The sequence below is a fragment of the Dermacentor andersoni genome, chromosome 1 (assembly GCF_023375885.2).
Source record: "Dermacentor andersoni chromosome 1, qqDerAnde1_hic_scaffold, whole genome shotgun sequence".
Classification (NCBI taxonomy): domain Eukaryota; kingdom Metazoa; phylum Arthropoda; class Arachnida; order Ixodida; family Ixodidae; genus Dermacentor; species Dermacentor andersoni.
Genome location: NC_092814.1, coordinates 274,525,010 through 274,548,838, shown reverse-complemented (window position 1 = coordinate 274,548,838; position 23,829 = coordinate 274,525,010). Strand labels below are relative to the sequence as shown.

The window sequence follows — 23,829 nt, the reverse complement described above, 5'->3', positions numbered from 1 at the left end:
CGAAGATGTAAATATATATTTGAGATGACCGCCATAAGTATACAAGCAGAGGGAACGAGAGCGAACAAACGAAAACACTGCAGAAGGCGTCCGGACACCCCCCGAACTGCAGCAGACAAGCGCGAGTACTTGCCCTGACGTCACACGAGCGGCGCTCGCAGCGCCCCTGTAGTTCGTTCTCGGGGCTAATAGGTGGCTCGTTTAGTGCACCAACACATCGCAGGGCAACGCGGACCCTCGTATAACGCATGAAAATCTAGCAAGAAAACGAGCGTTCATTAGTTGTTTGCAAAGCTCACAATTAAGCCAGGAACATTAAAGTTTCGACAGGCATCGCACTTAACGTGTGAAATGCATTTTCACCAAGTGTAAACTTGCCGTGATGAAGAGTTTTCTCAGCACATTGCGAGACAGCTGATTAGGACCATATAAAAACGCTTTCGAACACTTGCTTAAGGAGGTTATTGCAAAGGCTGCAATTAAGTTACACCCTTGAAACTTTGCCCACGCATTACCAACAAGGTGAGCCTTAGTGCCTGAAAATGTGAACCTTGCGGCAGGTTTTCTTTCAAGACATTGGTTAAACTTCGTGCGCGGTTTCGGAAATACGGTTGCAAAGCTCCGGAATGTTTGAGTAAGTAATTTTTCACAAATTCTGTAATTAATCTACAAACTTTGAACTTTCGGCGTATGTCACCCATAACATGACCCCCATTATATGCAAATAAAGATTGCTACTACTTTTAGTTCTCCCAGGGCAGCGAGGAAAACCTGTAAGCGTTTCCTTATAACGTCTCTAAGAGGAACAGAGAAGAAGTCATGAACGTTTAGCAATTTTCATTAAGTTCTAATTAACCCAGACACTTCGAAATTTTCAGCAATATTACACCTCTTCACTAATTATAAATTCCGTGAAATATTCAGTTGTTCCATGACACTGAAAACCACGGATACAACGTTTCCTAGCGCTTCTAGTCTCACTAGCAATTTCGCTGTAAAATTTCCACGGTTTTTCCAATGATGTCAACTATTGCTCGCATTTTATCGACGAGTAAATGATCCCCACTGATGATTCAGGGATACTTACAGCGAATGGTGTAAGTCTGTTCATTCAGGGCCGCCTGGAAGAGCTGCTTTGCCTGGAACACCGCCTGTGGGAAGCAGCTGAGCGTCGCCACCCACATGACGTTGGTGAATGTGATGACGTCCTGGCGCTTGAGCAGAGCAGCCTGGTCCTGCTTGCCACGCGTCTTGTATAGCACCACAGAGTCCACTAACCGCAGCAATAGCCTGGTCTCCGCATCACCAGCAAGGATAGATGAAAAAAAAAAAGAAAGAAAAGCGAAATGCAGCAAAATACAGCGCTGGTTTATTCTGTGCTCTTTGTAATAAGCCGCTTGATTGTATATATAGGCTTTGAGCCCTCGGTCAGAAAGTGAGATGCCGGTCAAGAGGAAACAATGATGTTGCCCTCGAACAATGTGGGCATGCTCATGTCTGCCGCATTTGGGTCACAGAAATGTAGTGAACATAAAGTGTGGAAGGTTGAGAGCCAAACGCTTGAGAGATAGCACTTGGAGAGACATCCTCGATATATCCCTAGTGTGTAAGTGGGAGGCTGAGTAGATAATTTCACTGCATCGTAATTATTATACACTTGCTTCTCCTTTCCAATTTGATCGCTCGCAAGCTATATACTTGAACCACGTTGCACTTCACTTATTTTCGACATCCTCACATCTGCTTATAACGTTTTCACTTCAAGGAATTAAATTATGTTTGAATTACATTCTCGAATGTTAGTGTGAGCTGTCTTCAGGTATACCGTATGTTTCCGTGAAGGCTAACTGATGTTTCCGGCAGCGCATACATTATTCACTCGCGCGGACGTTAGAAATTGAGTGATATTCATCGATGAACTCATTGACTACTAGAAATTCGCTAATCAATTATAATGTTAATTCATGGTGCATGATAGAAATGCAGAATCGAAGCCGGTGAGTGCTTCTATTAGTCTACATTCTTAGATTAGCACCGATCACCATCACCAGAGTTTGCTACGAATTACAATGGAGTTCTACACCATACAAAGGGGATATAGGAAGAGGGAGACTCGAACTTATCAGAAGTGCATGGGCGAACAAGCGAGGCTTCAGCCCGAAGCCAACGCCTTCGTCAGGACAAAAATAGCTGCCGTCCTAACCATGTCCACATGTTTGACCAATCCATGTCGAAACGTTGACTTCAGGCGGAGGGGTCCCTTGCTTGCCTACTGTTGACTAATCGGTGTTCCACGTAATTCTTGCACCGCGAAGTTTCAGCTCTGCAATCGCTATATGAGCGCTGAACTTAGGCGATAGAGAATATTTGGTAACGAATGAGTCAATCACAATTTCAAACTTACCTCTGCTGTACTGATATCTAGAAATATCTCAAGTTTCCCATGAAACGTCTGGTACGTGCGCTACGAACCACGTGCAGTTGAATACGTTATACACGCCTCTGACGCCTATAACTCACTGCAAAATCAACGCACTGAGTTATCAATCTGAGTTTACTGCACTGAGTTCTTAACCTCAACTGGTTGTTTTTGCATCACTGTCAGCCCTGTTGCATATACACCATACATGCGCTATATGTATACTCCGTATTTGCATCATCCCAACTACTCGCATTATTTTCGTACGTTTGATTGAACTTTAGTGGTCCCTGCTACTTTCAGGCGCCAACACCGCCTTTACATTTATGTAGATAGCAGGAAAAGGTTTTGGGAGATATTACGGTGGACAAGTGTGAAAGGGTAGAAGGCAACAATACGTTAGGATTAAGGGAGGGATTTGTATATATAATTGTTTACGTTGCGAAAGGGCATAAATGCTGCTATTCATTGATTGTCATGGGACCTTACGTCCCTAGGCAACACTGCATGATCTATGAGTGACGCCGTAGTGGAGGGCTCCGGATTAATTTCGACCACCTGAGGTTCTCTAACGTGCAGTTAGATTTAGGCACAATAGCGTTGTTGCATTTCGTGCCGATCAAAATGCGACAACCATGGCCGGGAATCGAATTCGCGATCACGTGCTCAGCAAGAGAATGCCACAGCAAGCTCTGTTCAAGCTCTTGTTGCAGAAGATATCCATCACGTCGAGACAACAGGACAAAGACGAGTATTAGGAAACACCTTCGCGCTGATTTGGCTTAGTCGTCGCCTTGTGCGACGCAAGCACAAGATTATCGGCACCCTCCAGAAAACCTGCGGTTGCACGACTGCGTTTGTTTCTACTGCAAGGATCGCGTATGTTGAACGGAAGGCTGAGAGGTGCGTGGTGCATCGGCCTACCGTCAGAGCGGGAGAAGCGAAACATGTCAGATAAACATCGCTGCTCCATGCTGATCGAGCCATCTCAGAGTTATAGGGAAACTGCATACTTATAACATTAAAACTTTCGTGTGGGCTTGTTGGTTCATCTTGAAACATGCAAGCATGACGGGCGCAGACTTCCCACTGTGTGTTTTTCAGAAAAAAAAAAAAAGAACAGGCGTTAATATGAAAGTACAGCCTCTCCAATATTTCAATCTCATGTGAGTCTCGACCGACATCAAACTCTTCAATGTCTAAAAGGGCCCTGAACCACCCCTCGGTCTTGGTGAAGTAACATAGTCCGCGGGTAGCATATGCTGATGTGAACATCTCAGCCAAACTTTTCTGTCGCACGCGGTGTGTGGAGCTCGCAAGCGGATTGCCATGCCACCTTTTTCTCAAACGCTCGCTTTTCAACATAAGGCGCTGTCCTCGCTCTCGTCTAGACGCATTATTTCGTTATCGGACGCACTATTTCGTCATTCCCTTAGACCGCTGCTATTTGCCGATAGCTGGCATCAAGCTGCGGTCGGCTACGGTAGGCTATATGGTGTAGATAGCGCAGCCGCCGCAGGGTGCCGCTACGAGTCCACTGGCTAAGCGCACTGCAGCTCGCTGAGGACAACCGCGTTTTGCTTATAATTCCGCTTCTGTTGAACGCATTGAGGTACTTTTTGCGGTAAAGTAATTCCGAAACAGCCTAGTGTCACTCGAAATGCCTTTCTCTACTTCAATAAAAAGTGGTTCGGGGCCCCTTTCAAGGTAGCGCCATCCTTTGAACTTTTCCGCCGCCGCGCGGGCCTTACACGCGCCCTCCGCCGCCCGTCTACCTTGTTGGATACGGACCCTATTCCTGGCATCATTCAAGTTCCCCGACCACATCAAATCGCCGTCGCATTCCAATTATGGTGCGCCGGGGCGCGTCTACCACGTCACCGGACCCGTCAGACAGGTTGGCGACCCCCACCTCATTAGTAAGATCTTGATGAGGGCTAGTTGGTTCATACTTATAACTCAGGTGAAACAGCGCGAAAAAGACTGCGAAAAGACTCATGCGCCGCACGTCGAGCTATTGTCTCCCCCCCTTGCTTGACTCTTCCCGAAAGTGCAACGGGAGGCTGGCACGGTTCCAGGTAGTTGAACTTGGTCCCAAGCAAAGCTGTTTTGCGGCTCTGGAAGGTCGTTCGAGAACAACGCGTCTCCTCCAGCTGAGCGCTTCCAAGCGAGGAGGCGACGCCGGAGGCAAGTCAACCTTCGGACAATGGAGCCCTTGAGCGTCCCCATTGGCCGAATGTGAGGGCACTTGCACGGGCGCCTACCATTGGAGGAAAATGATGACACCTGAGCTGGCTCGACGATTGGCCGAAAATGACGTGACCCCGAGAGACCGAAGCGGTTAAAAGCGAGAGAAAGGGAGAGTAGTTTTTTCGTTCTTGCCACGGGCCGCAGCGTCCGATTCGCTGCCGGCCGTCGATGACTTTATGACTGTTCATTACTTTGTTTTATTACTGTAAATGTAAATAAACCTTCAGTTCTCAAAATCCTGCTCAACGTCGGCCAACTTCCGCACTCAACGGCAAGATCTAATAGCCCTTTCTGATTGGACTACCGCCGGGACTTGGCAGCGCGCGCTCTTCCATTTTGTTTTTTCAACCAGGGAAAAAACGCACGCTTCCGAAAGTCTTTCGGCCGCCATTTTCATTGAAAATGAATGAATACGCGCCGTAGTGTACGTAATAAGTGGCTTATATGGTGAAAGGAGAATCCGTCGTGAGCGCGTCGTTAACAGCGTGCTTCCTTGGCGTTGTTTCTACTCTTCGTCATGAGTTGCGGCGCCTACGGTTGCCGTAATCGCTTCAATGAAGGAAAAAACTTTCTTCGCCGGCGCCCAGTAAGCGTGTGGAGCGAATATATGGAAGCACCGGATTGGTCGCGCAGACTTCAACAAGCCGCCGTCCTCGCGCCTTTGTGACGTAAGAGGTTCCTTGGATACATACTTTGGATACCCTGTATTATTATACAGGGTATCCAAAGTATGCATTCCCAAGCTTTCATACCACGCGAGCTTAACGCGGTTGTCGCGTGCGCTTTTTCGTTGTGCACCATGTCGACGCAGTTTTTCTTCCTTGAGCAATAGTGCGCACTTTTTTTTTTACAATGAAGCTGTTTACCTGACGGACCTGTATGAATGAGCCGTATGCGTGGTCTCGTAGGGAGAGGGGGGGGAGGTATCTGGGCAGGCTAACGTCCGTAAAGTGAACAAAAAAGATGGTGGCGCTGCGTGGTCTCGTAGGGAGGGGGATACCTGGGCTGGCTAACGTCCGCAAAGTGAACAAAGAAGATAACGAACGATAGTACGGAACAGAAAAAAAAAAAGAAAGGACGTGTGATTTCACCGCGCGCCGCACCTGCGCAGTGGCAGTGCACCCACGCTTGCCGCCGTTGCTTCCGGCTGCGTCTGCTGTCGTCTGCCGTCAATACTACGGCGCGGCAGTTGTGGCGGGAAAACACGGGGATAGTGCGCCGTGGTGTGTAGGAACCGGATTGTGCATTACACAGGTAGACCATTGCAGCAGTTGCAAGTCCTACAAAAATGGGAAAAGTGGGAAGACCACGCATTGTGCACATGGCCGAAGAACAAGCCGAGTACGAGGATAGGCGTCGGCAGCAAAGGCGCGACTACACCCAACGACAACGTGCCCCCGCGAAAGCGTAGAATGCGGCCAGTGACATTGCCTCCGACGAACGTCACCGAGAGCAGATGCGAGAGTAATCGTAGGCGTCGAGCGCTAGCTACCGGTGAAGAGCGCGCACTGGGGGGAAAAAAAAGCGTCAAGCTAGGTCGTTTGAGTCTGCGTCCAAGCGGCAGAAGCAGCTTCGCTGGCTAATCCGCCACCACATTAATGGTTCGGCCCTAAATTTTTGTTTCATATAAGAAATACTGAGTGATACTGAAGGACTAAAATTTGCGTTTTTTAAGCCTACTTAGCCGTGGAAAAATATACAGCGTCAACTGTTAGAATACTCAAAAAAGAAATTAACTTGTACGCGATGATACTTTAGCAAAAAGAAAAAAAGAATGGTATTTCAGCTTGGAAAATCCTGTGGGAAACGCTGCTCAGTCGATCAAAATTTACCATCTCCTTACTGAATTTTCCATTAATGCTTGGCCACGATAAATCGTTTTTGGGGTGCATGATTAACTTATGTACGACGTTTTTTTTTTGTCTTGTTGAATATTTAGGATCATTTTTCCGACGACTAAATTGAGCCTTTGATTGCATCGTGAGAGTTCTTTGCGGACCGCATTACTGCCGTGACGGAGTGCTCTTCGTTTAACTGCTCAGTGAAGATAATTTCAGCATCAGCAAACTCAGCTCTAATGTGTTCAAAACAACACTTGCATTCTGAGAAAACAATCGGACGGTACAAGTGTACAAAGTTGTTCGAAGAATGTTAGTGTAAATCACGCTCCGGCCCTTACCCGTGAGCCCCATTCGTGATCTGGCAAACCAAAATAGGAAGCCCCTTTTATTCTGAAGTTAAACAAACAAACAAACTAAATAAAAAAATGGTCGCGACCCTATCTTTGACTTAGGTGTCTCTTAGTGGTACTCGCACCTCGGCGTTGGTGTTCTGTAGGTTAACGTTAGGCGAACACAACGCATAAACCGAACTAGGAGGCAACCGTTTTCCATAGATTAGCCGGTTAAATATCATGCCACCTTGTGTGTGACGTCATTACTTGCGCTTTCTACTTCCGGGTTTCCAGGAATTTCGCCAGAGTCGCGCTCACTAGGACACTAAGAACTTTGTATTGGATATCATAGGTTTTGGGTTTATTCTGTGTATATGAAATTTATACATTGTGTAAATATTTGCTAGTACCTATGACGAGGACTAAAGTGCCAGTGTTCGTTGGTAACGTTCTTACAATCTACGTGTTTAATAGGTTCAAACCAATAGGTTTTCAACACTGCCGTGTAGGATCTGGTGAAGTGAACGTTGGCCATTTCTACGCCGTCTATACCGATGTGTGAACTACCTTTTTGTTGGGACCGAGCGCTTCACCTTGAGAGAACGAAGAACACACGGCGTCAATTAACGGTGCCAAGATGTCTGTCTAATGCCACACATCTAAGAATCAAGTAAGAAGTAAACGGTTCCGGTTAAAAAGCATTCGCAGCACCATGTAGAAATAGCGTTCATTCAGACTGTTGAGAAGTGCCGTATAGGACGTTTTTCACTGTTACACTGCCTTCCGATCGCTCCGCTCAGTCGTAAGCAATCGTGCATATATTTGGCGCCTGAAAGTCTAGCACGTTGGTAAAAACCAGCTAATCCACGCTCCGGCCCTTATATACACGTGAAGCCCCTTCGTGATCTGGCTAACTAAAACTGGAAGGCTCTTATAATCTGAAGTTGGTAAAAACCAGCTAATCCAGCGAAGGATAGACGAGGATATCCTAAATTCCTAGAAAGTGTGAAAGAGGCAAACGTAATGTTTCATGGATCTCGCACGGATTTCACGATTTGAATGATGTTTATGACATACGAACGAATATGACTTTATGGTAATGAAAATATTGGATCCATCTGTGGTTTTCAGACCAGAATCGGGAAAAAAATTGAAAGGCGTATTTCAACACAGATGCTCTGCGAAGCATTTATCTTTGTCGAATAACAAGCTTTCATTGGTTGGCTGTTGTCGCTACGAATCCCAGATCGAACCAAATAAGCTATGCGTTCTGTCAGATTCTCTACTTACTCGAAGCTGAGCGTTCATGCGCAAGAAGCGTAACTCTTGTGACAGGGGGCACTATAGGCGCAGTAAGGATACGATGGATTGAGGTGCAAATATAAATTATGTGCTGTTATGTGCTAGCTGTAGAACCCGGTCCTCAACATCGTCAGCGTTGGCCACTACTGTTTAGCATGCGAATTTATTTTATTCGCTCATATTTGTGTGCCCACTGCCCGAAAACAAAAAATACAACAACCCTAGGTTGTTGCCGGCGTTACCACGGATCCACTGCTTCACTTCAGCAGCGAACTGCAGTGGGAGGGCAACAGAACAAGGGTGAAGCAGCCGCTACACGTGTAGATAGGTTGTCGAGCGAGCAGTTTCATATTGCCGCGCCGTCAAAAAGGTGGTGGATCGCACTTTGCGACAAGTCGATAAATGGCGTTTGACATTCTGAATAACCCCTATCGCATCATAAAAATGATGCTGAGATCATGTCTACTCTCACGGTTGTGACTATTTATTGAGGTATCCGTGAATAGAAGAAAAAAAAGAAGAAAAACAGAACGAGTGCCAAAATAAAACGAACAGTGCCCTGTGTTGTTCATCGTTCATCTTGGCGTCATTGCATGCCTTGACTCCTTAGCTACGAGTCAACAAGCTGGTTTTGTCAATTGGTTTGCCGCAAGTGCGAAATGTCAACTGTTGTGACTCATTGTATCTGTGCCATGCTGGCTCCTGTTAAGTGCACGACTCATTTGCCCCAACGTTCAAAACCGGAGCGTTTGTGCTACGTATTTACAGATCATGGGAACACATTGGACGCAGCGCAGTCGTCTTCTGTCCCGCTTTCACTGTTCGCTATTGGATATGTGACATCACCTCTGCGCGTTGCTGCAACTTTTTACATGCAGCAATGTGCTCTTTCCCTATAGATGTTCTTGGGACACGACAGATCAGACTAGTCTCAAAGCAAGTGTGTGCCGTTTCATTCGCCATCCATGCCGTCCTGCGTAAAAAGCTAGACGAACCTTCACAGTGCGCCAATAAAGATTTCGACTACCTTATGCTAAATGTGCACTTACACTTCAAATGCTCAATAAACTATATAGATCGATTTCATGTTTTGCATCCAGAAGCAACGAGTCCCTTCTGTTGGTGACGGCGTGGTCCATTAACTATGGGTGTGATTTGTAAACTGCTTGCGTCCTTGACCATTTCGTTCCAGTAATTCATTGTTCGACTCGTATGCTTCGAAGAGTATAGAGGGCGCAACCTCAAGGCACCATACGCCAACATCGCCATATGCATGTAGTTATAAAGGAAATCAGTAGAGGTGTTCGAATAGTGAAATTTTCGAATCAAATGAATATTTGAGAAAAACGACCTCCACATATCAAATCAAATATTTCCTTACGTCTAAACAAATTTGTGAAATATAAAGTTTTCGTGTGTTGAGAAAAAAGTTAGCCAGCATCTTACACTCCTGTAACACGTGAAGGCGAAAGCGTGCTGCACACGGGGTGATAATGCGTTAAGTCATGTGATCGGAGGTGTCGGATTTCTTGCAACACACAACGAGCCGCAGTGCGAAGTAAATGTATGGCGCTGGAGGTCGACCTTCTCTACGACACATGCGAGCACTTAATGCACTACCTAAAGGTACTTTCGCTGTCTCTTTCGTTGTTCCTTCTTTCGTTCGTTTTCTTTTTTTCTTTCTTTAGTTCTTTTTTTTCGTTTCTTCACTCATATTCAGCCATTGCATCTTAACTTGCTTACAAAGATGTGAGCCACTCCTGGTGATATATTTTGTCTCACTGGGCTAGACGCCGCTTTTTTCGGGTATGAACCATTGCAACGAGTCAATTAAGACTTTCGACTTAATACTGATTTAAGAAAGGCTGCTTCGCATGATTTCATGCGTGCTTGTAGTACTCGCAAATAAACATCAGGTCAACTGAAGTGGTCGTAAATGAAAAATAACCGAGTTTAGTTAAATGAAATTAAATTCTGGGGTTTTACGTGCGAAAACCACGATATCATTACGAGGCACGCTGTAGTGTGGGATGCCAGATTAATTTCGTCCACCTAGGTTTTTTTTAACGTGCACCCAATGTACGATACAGGGGCATTTTTGCATTTTGCCTTCACCGAAATGCAGCCGCCGCGGACGGGATTCGATCCCGCGCCCTCAGGCATAGCAGCGCAACTCAAAAGACTGCGCCACCACAGCGGGTGCGCTTTTAGTTGCCTGGTGCGCCATGACAATGGCATTAATTAAACATAGGAACAGCACAAGAGTTACAAGCTGGGCTAGCTGGTTTACATTCTCTATGATTCAACAGCGCAGACGACGGGAGGGATGACAGCGCATTGTGTTGTCCGTCTCACCCGTCCCGCCGTGTGCGCCGTTTCGCCACAAAGGATCAGCACGTCACCAGATCCACGTAGTATGTTGCGTTTGTTGAAAGAGAGAAGTGCGATATTACAGCACATTGTGTTATAGAAATGGAAACATGCTGACCGAGACTGGCCAAATAATAAATTGCTTTGCCTAAATCGAGGGTGCCTATGTGCAGCAGACACGGTTCTTTTGCAATAAAATCATTTCAAAAAGTAGTCGCTTATATTGGCCTCTGCACTATTAAAACGGTTGCACCCTTCGGGGTATACAAGGTGTTTCAGCTAACTTTAGCCAGCGTTTAAAAATATGCCGATGCACATTAAGACGACACGACCAAATGCATGTTGTTCACTTTTGTACGTAGCGTGTCACGCTATCTTTTGTATTTTGCTTAACAGGATAATTGTCAAGATTAAGTAACTAACTTCTGAAGCAACGAAGCTAGGAAAAAAAGTCCAATGAGAAAGTTACAGAGCAGTTTGCAAAACGTCTGAACAAACAGTTTGTCTTTCTATCTGTTAATTCTTAGTGTTTTTTACCTTACTGCGGATGCAAAAGAAAAAAAAAACACGGCTGCGTCTGCTTATCGCTATCATGAACCGCAGCGAGGGAAGCACATCGCTGGTGTAAATCTAACAGCGAACGCGTTCATCACTGCCTTGCCGCCTTTTAAGCGGCAGCACGCCCTGCTAGATGCTATGTTCGTTTGTACGCGGACAGTTTGGGAGCGCTGCAATCGCCGCCCGCAAACGCGTATGTCACGTGGCATTTTTTTTTCGCAGGCATCCGCAGTAAGCTTAAAAACATTACTTGATAGAAAGTGTCTAATCGGACGTTTTGCAAAGCGCTCTACAACTTTCTAATAGGAATATTTTGCTTGGCTTCGGTGCTTCAGAAGTTGATTAATTAACCTTGCCTAATTATCTAATTAAGCAAAATGCAAAAAGAAAATAGCGTGACACACTACATACAAAAGTGAGCAACATGCATTTGGTGGCGTCGTCTTAGAGGGCATCGGCATATTTTTAAACTGGCTAAAGTTAGCTGGAACACCCTGTATATTTGTCCCACAACGATTATCGTCATCTGCCTTGCGTGCGTTTCCTTTCTGGAAAACTCGGCGCTCGGTACTTTCCTGTCGAGAATCTGTGTCAAGCTGATAAAGCGCAAGCCGTTCGTGACAGAAGTACCGAGCTCGCAGCGTTAAAGAAAGAAAATCTCCGAGGCCACTAGCCGTGACACCGGAGATTGACTAAGCGTCGTTGAGTCGAAGCGCCGAAGTCGACGTTGAGTCAACGACTTCGGAGGCCCACGCGCTGGCTTACGTCACGAGGATATCCGTGCTATAGGCGCCTGCCACGCGGACGTCGATAAGGTAAGGCATTTTGCTGTTGCCTCTAGAGGCGCTACGGCGACGTGACCACATACTCGCTAGGCTAGCTGTTGTATCTATTACGAATTTACTCGTTAATCTGAAGTGTTCAATAAACGCAAACAGACTGCTCCCTGAATGCTCCACGCAGTTATTCAATGCTGTCACTTGAGTCAACGCCATTTATTGTCAGCTTATTTTATGTCGCACTGCAGAACAAAGACCTCTCTCAGATCTCAAATATTACTTGTCGGACGTCTGCAGACTCCATATTATGCCTGCGAATTTCCTAATCCCATTACATCCGCTAATCATCTGTAGTCTTCGGCTGCCGTTACCCTAACCCTAGGAATCTTACTCTAAAGACCACCAGTTATCTGCATTACTAAACACATGAGCTGCCCAACTCCACTTACTCTTATTAACGAACTATAATATTAGCTACATGAGTTTGCTTTAGTAACCATAACACCGTCTTCCTGCCTGTTAACGTTACGCCTACAACGTTTTGTTCGATCGCTCGCTGCGAGGTCCTGAGCTTGTCAAACTTGTTTTCCTCCAATCTACAACCATATACTATAGGTTAGCAATGGCAGAATTTGCACACATGCTATGCTTTTTTTTATTTTCAAGGACGTTGGTAAGCTACCGATCTTGTCTTGACAGTGCCTGCAATACATGCATGCTCCAACCCAATTTTATTCGTCTGGCAATCTACTTCTGATAATCCGGACTGTTCGTGACTACTGGGCCTATAGTTGAATGCGTTTCGTCACTCCTTCAAGAGGCTGGCACCAATCACAAACTCCTGTTCTCTTTCAAGTTGCCAGACTATGGAACATTACCTTAGTCTTACGCATATGAATCCCCAAACATACTTCGTCGGTTTAAGTTTTCAATCAGTTGTGATCTCCAGTACTCTTAAGAACAATGTGATCTGCAAACCACCGGTTGGTCAGACATTCCCCCTTAGTCCTTGTGCCTAATCTCTCCCAATATATCACAATGAATACTTATTGCAAGCATGCAGTGAATAACGATTGAGAAATTGTGTTCTTGCCTGACATACTTCTGAACTGCTGTATTTCCGCTTTTCTTGGGAAGAGGCGTAGTAGGCGTGGAATCCAAGTAAATATTAAGATATTCCGGTATGCTTCACGTACTCCTTGACTACACGATGCCTCCATGGCGTATCTACTGAATCTACGAGCCTTTTCGTACTTTATGAAAGGCACACAGGGGAGTCAGTTATATAATCCGCAAACTTCGCGATTACCCGAATACCGAATACACTGCGGTGGCTTAGCGGCTATGCTGTAGCGCTACTATAAGAACGAGGTCGCAGGATCAAATCCTGGCCACGGCGGCCGCATTATGATGGGGGCGAAATGCAAAAACGCCAGTGTCCCGTGCATGTGGGGCACGTTAAAGGTCCCCTGGTGGTCAAAAGTAATCCAGAGTCCCCCACCACGGCGTGCCTCAATTCCCAGAATTCATCCATTCAACATGAGTACGGTCCACCGTCCAATTTTCCTTTTCTAAAGTCAGTTCTCTAGGCCGATCGAAATCACGGGTCGCCGATTCTATTCGAAATTACGTGAGTGAATAATCTGAATACTGAAAGCAATAACGGGTCCATATAGCTATTTAGTGTAATGGCACCATATTATGCGGCAAACCACTTTCGAGGTTAGGCCACTTCATTTTCTTTCTCGGTGTATTTTGCACTGCAGGCGTCAGCGCTGTTGTAAGTTTAAGGAACTTCCCAGCCGTCGGGTTCAACCAACACCTCCTATATACTCAAGGCCTGCTCTCAGAATTTTGATGTCACGACCAACCGGCTGAGTCAAGAGCGCAGCTCCTGCGGCAGCGACATCACCCGGCTTGCTCTCTCCGCGGTCATTTCGCTTGGCTGTTAGGCTTCGTTGCTGCCCGGTTCTTTATTCTATGGCTGCCGCTGAAAACGTGGTGTCTTTCTCGTGTGTGTGGTACCGGTTGTGTGCCTTGTGCTGCGCTTGTTATTCGACCGTACCGTCTACTGTGGATATTTGTTCAAGTCGTCGTGTCGCGTACGATGCCGAACAAGTGTTGTGTGCCGGGATGCACCGGCAATTACGACACCGGGAAAAAAGTGCAAGTCTTTTCTTTCCCCAAAGACGAAGACACGCGAAAGAAGTGGATGCGGATCATTCCACGAAAGGATTTCGCACCAACTGCATATACTAAGGTAAAACATTTATATTGATTGTATTTATGCTGCTATTTTTCCTTAGCACGCATTCTTGTATGCAGGAGAATGCCATTCGTGCTCGTACAGTTTGCAAACGATACGAAGTGTTGTGGATTTACCTCATTCCTGACATCGCTGTTATTATCGCTTCTTTTCTGTGTGCAAGATAATGTTTTTCTGAAACGCAAAATTTTATCTGTGTAGGTATGCGCTGATCATTTCGAACCGAAATGCATCGAGAATACGACGGCATACACCGACTCGAGAACGGGAAAGGTGATAGAAGTGTCATTGCCTGTGCCCCGTTTGCGACCGGGATCGCTACCGACTATATTTCCCGGCTGTCCTTCGCACCTTTCGAAGGTATAACAGACATCAAGAGAGGCGCCCGATGTCAAAAGGAGCCGGGGAGAAACCTCTCAGCTTTCTCGTGCCCTTGAGGATTCCCTTGCTTCATATGCAGAGGAAAAGAAAAAACTGTTTTTCAACATTTCAAGAGATGAAAATATGTCTTCAAGCAGTTTCAGTGCCAGAACCTTGGACAGTCATATATAGGAAAGGGTGTGTAATGTTCCTCAACATTGTAAACCAAAATGAACCGTTCCTGAAAGCCTCTGTGACTGTGATTGAGGACCTGCATGTTAGTGCATGCTTTCAAGGCGCTTCAGTGAAGAGGCTTGGGAACAGTGTTGTGCCTGAAAGTGTTAATGAAATTAGTTCACTTCTGTTTATTTTGGAAAACCTGTGCATGCTTTCTAATGAAAACCAAAGTTGCGAGCACTTGTTGGCTGTCATAAATGAACTTCTTGGGAAAGCTGAAAGTAGTATAGCACACCACAAAAAAAGAGAGAACTTTTTGAAGGACCAACTGTTGTTGCTCAGTTCAAATCGCATAGAGTATAGCGCACAGCTGATGGGGTATGCTTGCATTTTGTACACAATTTCAGCTCATGCTTACAGGTTTTTAAGGAGCACGAGCAAACTGACCTTGCCTCATCCAAGCACTATAGGGAAGGTATGCTCCTCCTTTCAAATGTCTCCTGAAGCAGAGGCCTCAGAGAGCATTTTTGCAATATGTTGCCCACAGGTTCAAACAGCTGAAACCCCATGAATACCATGTGATCCTGATGCTGGACGAAATACACATCAAGCCATGGCTTGATTACAAGGGAGGCAGCATTTGTGGTGCGGCGGTCAATTCATGTGAAGCTGCAACATCAGCTCATGTATTCATGATACAGAGTCTCGTTAGTTCGTTTAAAGAAGTGGCACATATCCTTCACGTAAAGACGCTGAATGCTGACCAACTTCATAACATTCTGAAGAAAGTCATACTGCGCTTGGAGGATATAGGTTACAAAGTTGTGGCAGTTGTCTCCGACAACAATTGGCTTAACAGAAAGACCATGATGATATTTTCACAACCGCATAAATTAAGAATTGTTTACCCACATCCAGCAGATCCTTCACGACCACTTTTTTATGTGGTTGATGCTGTGCACCTCTTGAAGAGCATACGAAATAATTGGATAAATAAAACAAATCCAGGCACGTGCTTGTTTTACCCCCATTTTGACCTTTCGAAAAACAGCGTACATCCAGATTCCATCCATTGCGCATCATTCAAAGATGTAAGAGGTGTACAAGCAAGAAGCAACAGAACTTTTGAAGACTGGGCATGGATTAACCTCAAGGGCACTCAATCCAAGCAATTTGGAGCGCCAAAATGTGAAGCTGGTGTTGCAGGTTTTCAATTCACTTGTAGCAGAAGGCCTGAGAGCTAACAAAAATGCACCGGCCTTATACCATGCAGAATCCACAGCAGATTTCATCATGGTTATTGTTAGATGGTGGAGCATTGTTAACGTAAAAACGCCTTTGAAGGGCATCCACCACAGTAACATATTTGAGCAACCAGTCTCACAAGCTGAAAATGATCCTAGAATTATTTTCCTTAATTCCATTATAACGTGGCTGGATGTTTGGGAATTCCTGAAGCATGATGCTGGAGTCCTTAAGAAAGGAACACTCACTGCATTGAGGATGTCTGTGTACTCTTTCGGAGTTTGCAAAATACTGCTTGCAGGAGCTTGGCCACAGGTATGTCTTGCTTGGAAAAATTCAGACAGACTGCCTGAAGAGCCGCTTTGGGCAATATAGGCAGCTAGCAGGCAGCCAATACCATATATCTGTGCGGCAGCTATATGAAAGTGAGGGACGAATCCGTCTGCAGAACACTGCCTGTGATCGCTGATGAGGACTTGCAGAACATTGAAATCAGCACCTCGAGCAGCACGCAGAGCACTTTCGCGATTTCTGTTACCGAGAGTGACCTGAATGGTTTAAGCTCCCGCATGGCTGTCATTGCCTATGTTGGTGGATACTGTGCGCATGCAGCATTGAAAAAAACTAAAATGTGACAGTTGCAGGGAAAATTTGGTCACTACTAAAGAGCAGACTGAAACGGAGGATGATGATGATGATGGCATGCATTCATTAATCAGACACTTGGATCGAGGTGGTTTGGAATTTCCTCACCATTTGTTGTCACTACTGTAATGCATGCAGATGTGATTGTGAAGAAGCTTGCTGAGAAAAAAATTGTACAGAGTTCCTCAGCGGTTCCGACCAAAGGAAGCTTGTCAGGACCCTCATCGTTGAATCTTTACCAGAGTATGATGAAATAATACCATGCATCAAAGGGCATACTTATGAGGAGTTAGCCAGTTTGCTAGCAAACTGTGCGGCTAACATACTTTTGAACAACCTTTGCAAGCAGAGGAATGACCTAGCACGTGTTGCAAAAGAGAGCGCAAAAAGAAGGAAAGCTCGTATCTTCTCTGAAAAATAAATATTGGCATTTCACTCTCTTGCAAAGCTAAATTGCATATTTGATGAATTTTTAGGTGGTAAAACAATCAGTGAATTTTGTCAACTTATTGCTTTTTTCTGACTTATGCCTGTGTGATCTGTATTCTGTGCTGCTGACGGCAACTAAAAGCAAAGCTTACTGTGTGCATTCGAGACCTGTCATATTTAACTGTATATAGGCTTTTTTTCTGCTATAGGAATTTAGGCATACTATGTGAACCCTACTATGCTGGGGTATAGTGTTTAAGGATTGAGCGCATTTGAGTGCGCTTTGACGAACTGATAACTGCACATCATGCATTAAAGAATCGCTTTGTATCTAATTTATGTTATGACACGTGAATGTTTTTGATATGTGCAGATCCCTGCTCCCTATCTGGGCGGCCTTGTATGTATGACTTCATGCAGCAATTTGAATTGCGTCTGATATAGAGCAGCATTACATCTTGGGGCACTCATTCTTTGGCGCTTAATTTGCAAACTGCGCCCTTTTGAATGCACATGTTGTATTGTGTTGATGTTATTATGACTACATCATTGTGAATACTCAGAATAAACGCTGCGCAATGCGGTTGTCATATAAGCGTATTTTAACGAATGGGCTGATTATTCTGTTATTTAACATGGACCTTTTTGAAAAACCTTGGCGAACGACCGAGCAAGTAGCGCACATCGTCTTCTGCGAATAGGCTCGACAGCTTTCGCAACTGAATATCCCGGCCCCACTGAGGCTCCCCCTGTGCAATTGTTAATTGCTATTTATCTAATGCTAGCGTGGAACACAACAGGGAGTCTGAATTGCTTTTCAAACGAAATAAAAGCCAAGAAACCGAGCGGTATCACGCACTCGACGCATGAGTCGCAACGCGCCGCGCTCGAGAAGGGCCGGAGGGAGCCAGCCGGCGTGGCGTGAAGTAGCTCACGTCACGTCACGTGAGGCGCAGGCCTTGACAAGTATAGGAGGTGTTGGTTCAACTGACACAGCATCGTTTAACTTAATTCATTTGTTACGGATTGGAAATGTTGACAACAACTACATTATGTCGCCGGCTACTCCACAACGTGCAATTGTTAAACGAATGAAATATGTTAAAGTGGCAATAAGCTTAAGCAGCGCGTGACTAACAGTAAGGCGAACGAATTAGCGTCATACTAGTATGACGATCAACACCGCACGCTGACCTGTGAACAACGTCTCGGGAATGTTCAGCTACCGATCTACACACGTGAGAGCTTCCGGACAACCTGCTCGCTGTAGTGGCGCAGGCAGAACATTTTGCTGGGCTAGTCTGCGCTTGCTTAGGAACGTGATGTAGCGCAACTACACAACCACAAAAAAGTCGCAGTTTCGCCCGAAAGGCGAAGCATCGACTGCAATAGCAAATTAGCAGACAGCCATACGGACTAAGGATAGTACTTTTATCGGCCGTACGGACTTGCAAACATTGGCTTGTTAGCTAAATTAACAAGCATGGGGTCAGTGCGCACAGCAAACATGAACACATCAAACTCGCTGATCGCGGACACTCGCTGTCAAAACGCTGGCGTGAGGAAACGCGGTAGCAGCAACGACCGAAGTGAGCTTTGTTCTGTCTGTCCCTTCAACACAAACTGAGCGCCGAGAACACACGGCACGCACAAAGCTACGAGCCGCCGCCGCACCTAGACTCTGCCCTCAACGCAGATTGCTCTGAAGATACGGCCGCGCGACCGCGCGCAGTTGCAGCCGGAGTAAAACGCCGCCCCCTCCCTCCCCTCCCCCCAGTGCTGCCGTGTCGGACTATATTTAGTCCTTAAAGGGCTAAATATAGTCCGACATAGGGTGAGCACGCGGCCGCGTTACGTCACGTTGGCAAGAGCAACAGTGGCTCTATATATATATATATATATATATATATATATATGTATATATAGTTCGACCGAACGTTCGACGCACTGGCGCAGCCAACGTAACCGGACGTGGCCAACGTGCTCCGACGTGCCCGGTGTCGAGCGACACTCGCCTACGCGCCGTTAAGGTTGGGTGCCTCGCGCGCAACGGAAGGCGGCGCGCTTCCTCCCCGCTATCCTCACTATCGCGCGGGCGAGATTCAGCCGCAATCGTCGGCTCCCCTAGCTAGCACGCTTTCACTCGCACATACAGCGTAAGGGGCGTAGCGACGGTGTTATCGCCCTTGGAATTTATGCGGAACATCACGGCGATGGCAGAAATGCGTCTGAAGTGTCCATATAACTTATCGCAATAAAATGAACGAGACATACGTCACAGACGCATGACGCCTGGACATGATGCAGGCAGTTGACCAAGAAAAGGGTGTAACGGTAAAGCGTACTGGTATGTTGTGCGCTTCGCTTGTCAAAATGGGCTGGGACAGACAGCGTGCCATGCCTCTTTGGCGCAACGCTATAAACCTGAGAGGCTTTCTGCAGAAAATCTTGTTAAAACATTTAGCATCTGTTCAAATGCATATACATTTCTTTTATTTACGCGACTCATCATATGCATGATAACCGCACTCGTTTACTACGAAGCGTTGCAGCAATGCACTGCTCCTCTGAGCGAGGGTCTGGGACTAGCACTCGCTTCAGCCAGTTTTGTCTCGGTGCACATAATCACTTACAGGTGAGACTACTGCGTAGTGTAATGTGCAGATATTTGGGAGAGATTTAACAGTAGAATGGGGTTCAAACAGCCTTGCAACAAAGTGATGCACGCAATAAAGGTATCCGTATGTAACAGCCGCCAGCATTTTTAATATTACGCGAGCGTCGACTGCTCGGAATGTCAGCACCTTATAACGGCGAGATCGGCAATATGCGCAAGCGCACAAAGGACTGTACAGTGCGTGCTTTGTCTGTTATGCTCTTCCCTTCAGCAGCGCACACACACTGCCTTTGTTATTCATGAGGCCCCATCGCTTACAGACGATACCTTGTATGCGCTGATAAAATTTCCTATAGTTCTATCACCTTATTTCTATGACGCATGTGGGGGCCCATTAATGCGGAAGAAAAATGGAAAGCGTATTTTAGTCTTGCACATTTTAGTTATGCACGTGTTTTGCTTCACACCGGCTTTTGTAGATAGGACTCCGCACCCTTGCGAGCGTATTGCCTCCTGAAGTGAACAGCGTATATAGCAGACGACGCTTGCAATGGAGTATGATTTGCGTGCACTATCGCCGATCTTGCCGTTGTAAGGTGCTATACCATGCGGTGCGGTCGCCGCTCGCGCGATATTAAAAATTCTGGAGGCTGTATACGCATAAAAATGACACAATTGTGAAGCTTTAGTCCAGGCCGGACCGACGCGGCAGCTGACCTAACCAAGGTGCTCGTACATACATAGCTGCTCAGAACGAGCGGCATGCTTAGTAACATGTTTTGTCAAAGTTCATTAATGCACGGCATTTCTTCTCAGTTATAAACTGCATCTATGCAAAAAATACAGGACGAGCAAGTTAAGCCGGCTTGAAGGTTAAGGGTTCTTCTGACGGAAATTGGAGGCCTTCCTCCTGAAGGCAACATGTGCTAGTAAACTTAAAGGCTTTACATTAGATTCATGAACATGATTAAGCACCGAATTCAATTATTTTCAGAAGTTACGAAACTAAACACAAAATCATGACAATGTCTGTCAACATCTGGCGTTTGTGCAAACACGAGAGTATTACTTTACGATGCTGGTGGCCTTTCTCCCAGTTTTGTTTTCTGTAAATACAATTACTACTTACGCAAGAACTGTAGGCATAGAATATAAATAGGATAACTGAAGTTCGTTCTTCATCGGTGGGGTAGCGCAAGGGCCGAAGCATAAGAAAGCGAGACGACAAACAACGCCGATGAGCACTCAACGCAACCCATGGCTTTCGATGAAATAATCAGCGATGTCAAGAGTGTCAAGAAAAGCAATGGATGACAACCATACCTCATTTGTAACTACACAAAGCAGGTAGACAGTAATAACGGTAGCACGACAAGTCCGCACAGCTATCTGATTAGTACAAACTAAACACATGCATGCCATCAGCCCAAATCAAGATACTCAAACGATGTTGACGGCTGGCCGACAGGTATGGGATCTTTCTTATGTGGAAGGCCTCCACGACTTAAAGCGACATCTTATCCCGGTGTCAGAACATCGCAGCGGTGCCTACAAGAACCGGCTTGCAGCCGCAATCGGCAGTAAACTCAGGTAAGAATACGCAATTCCCTTCATAAAGCGTGTATAATTCAATAACAAGGCAACGGCCAGTGTGGTCCGTGCATAGAAAAAGCCGCAAGAAATGGTGTCGCGCAAACGATGTTACCTTGGCAAGGCACAAAGTTAACCCGTGTTTTATGCTGCACACTTCTGACTGTACAACGCCCCTTCGAAAGCGCACTTTTGTGCTGCAGAACAAATTGCACTAAGCTTGTAAGCCAAAAACGCTACATTCACTTGAGACTTTCACGCCATTTTTAATTTGCTTGAAATGCGGTGGAAGCATGGTATTGCAGCGACATTCAGCGCCGTATTTGTCTCGCTTTCTTCCTTTTCGTCCCTTGCGTTGTCCCCAGCCATGAAGTTGTACAGTAATAAGGGAATTTGAAAAATTGACCTGAGGTATTTGATTTGATTCGCTAGGTGTGTAAGCTATGCCTATTACTTGTGATTGGACAACCATTTTTCCATCTACTTGAGCAACGATGTTTTGCTGTACATGCACGAAATTCGAGTAGAGGGTCTTATTTACAGATAAAGCTATAGTCCTCTCACTTTTGCCGTCTTCAAAATTTCTGCATCCCTGAATATCTGGGAAAGACTGCATTTATATCGTCTCAGTTGTGGCGATGCGCTTAACGCATGCGGCATTGAATTCATGGTCAGACGTTTCCAATGCAGCTTTGAAGACGTCAGAAGTCTTAACTCTAGGAGAGGGATGGTGCATGAGCTCTGCCTTCGTGTCGTGGGCATTGCTGAACGCACTCGCTAAAAATCCCGTGCTTGTATTCACAAAACTTCTTCGACGCAAGAGTTCTACGAAGGTGCTGCCTCCTCGTTGGCCAGATTTAGGCGTGCGCCACTCGTGACAGCGATAGCTGATATGGGACGACACTATACATAGAAGTTTTGTGAACAGTAGCCTTATTTACTACACTTCGTCCATGGCTTAAACTTACGTTAAGAAGTCTTTCTGGCTGCATGAAGCCTTTAGAGAGCACGCGTTTTAAGCTTTCAAATGTTCCGCTTGTCTATCGTGCATAGTCATCGTCACGTTGTGGCGGGAATGCAATTAGGACTTTCTTCCGTCGAACGTTCAGCGTAGTTAGAGACGTAACGGAATCGTCGAGGGAGGCTTACTTTTTGTGTGGTTCTGGCAGAATCTCACTGCCTTTACTTTTTTCTGGCTCAGTGAATACCGACCACAGGTAGAGCTAGGGGAACAGCCGTCGCGACAATCAAAGAAGTCATCGTGAAAAAACTAAGCAAAAGCACTCACTGCAACAGTGGGACCATGTTGAACAGACCGGCGACGAGCACGTGAAGAACGAGCAAGAGCACGCATCCCGAAGAAGGTTGCGATTGGCGGCCTACGAGCCGGCACACGCCCACCACAAATAGGGGCAGGCTGGACAGCTGAGCGAGGAAGAGCGTGACGATAGCTTCCGCGCAAGCTCCAGACACCGCGTACCTCTGCACGAGCCACCACGAGCTAGCCGCGAAACACACGTGCAGAGAGAGCGCGTATGCCGATGACAACACGAGCGTGAACGGCGCGCTCCGCGACTCCGGACAGGTGACCAGCAGCTCCGGCTCGTCGCGCCCTCCGCATAGCCGGCCGTTGATCTCCGGCGGCGGGCGGAAGATGCCGCTCAGCAGCATATCAGGGCGGCTCTGGCCATCGGTGCGCTTCTTCAGCTCCTCTTCCTGGGCTTGTTCCCCCGCCGAGTCCCCGCGGCATGCTTCCAAGCTGTCCGGCATGATAGCGCACGATGCACCGGGAGTCCCCGTTTCTTTTGCGGTCAAGCACTTCTTCGCGCCGGTAGCGGCAATTGCGGCGTAGCACTGCCGCATGCTCCGTCGCTGGCGCTTCTCTCGGCGGAACCGCTCGAGCCACTCGACGGACGATGCGTCGTCGTCAGCTGGACGTTTGCTGACGGCGCCGTTTCGCTCCATGACGACACACGAGATGGGGGTCCGCCCAGTTCGCGCCTTTTCGCTGACCGCTCGTTTCCTTCGCTGCCGCAGCCGTGGGCTCCGGGCGCTTCCTTTGGGGTTGAACCGCAGCCAGCCCAGATGACGCCGCTTGCGGGTCTTCAGCTTTTCAAGCCAATGTTGTGTGCGACGACAACGCGCTGATACACTCAACACCTTACCACTCGTTCCTGGCTGCCGGACAGCCAGTGTAGCCACCGGCTCCAAGCATGCGTCAATCGAATCCTTTTCCGAGCCCCGCCCCCTTTCATTTTCCCTCACCTCGGAAGTCGAAACGGAATCTGCGTGCCACGTCCGGCGTTTATCTCTTCCGGCCTTTTGGAAAATAATTTCGGCCCTCTTTCTTCGCCGTCTTTCCGTAATGTTCAGGCCGGCTGTTTTGCCGCTGACAGGTGTCGCGCGTGCTTGCATTTTTCCAAGAAGAACGAAAAAAAGGCGGCCTTGTCTCTTATCGCCGTGGCCGCGAGCAGTTCTTGAGCATGTCACATCTGGAGCCGGCCGCCGTGGAGCTGTGTCAGCTGCCGAATCACCCGAGTGGATCTTGACCGATAGCGCACACTGTATTGGATAAACAAGGAGCGAGAATCCTGGCCTTGAGCGCCGTACGTGTACTCGCAATCGACAGTAGTGCACAAGACAGCAGTA

General features: G+C 46.7%; 1 protein-coding gene across 1 annotated transcript in view; it reads right to left on the bottom strand.

Moving 5' to 3' along the window:
- Positions 1–23,618, bottom strand: part of LOC126548141 (uncharacterized) — a 43,425-nt gene extending 19,807 nt beyond the window's left edge. The window contains exons 1-2 of the mRNA XM_050196259.3: positions 22,469–23,618; positions 1,088–1,290 (exon numbers count right to left, since the gene is read on the bottom strand). Coding sequence (XP_050052216.2) covers positions 1,088–1,290; positions 22,469–23,595 — 1,330 coding nt within the window. The 5' untranslated portion in view covers positions 23,596–23,618. The remainder of the gene's footprint in view (positions 1–1,087; positions 1,291–22,468) is intronic.
- Positions 23,619–23,829: the final 211 nt, after the last annotated feature.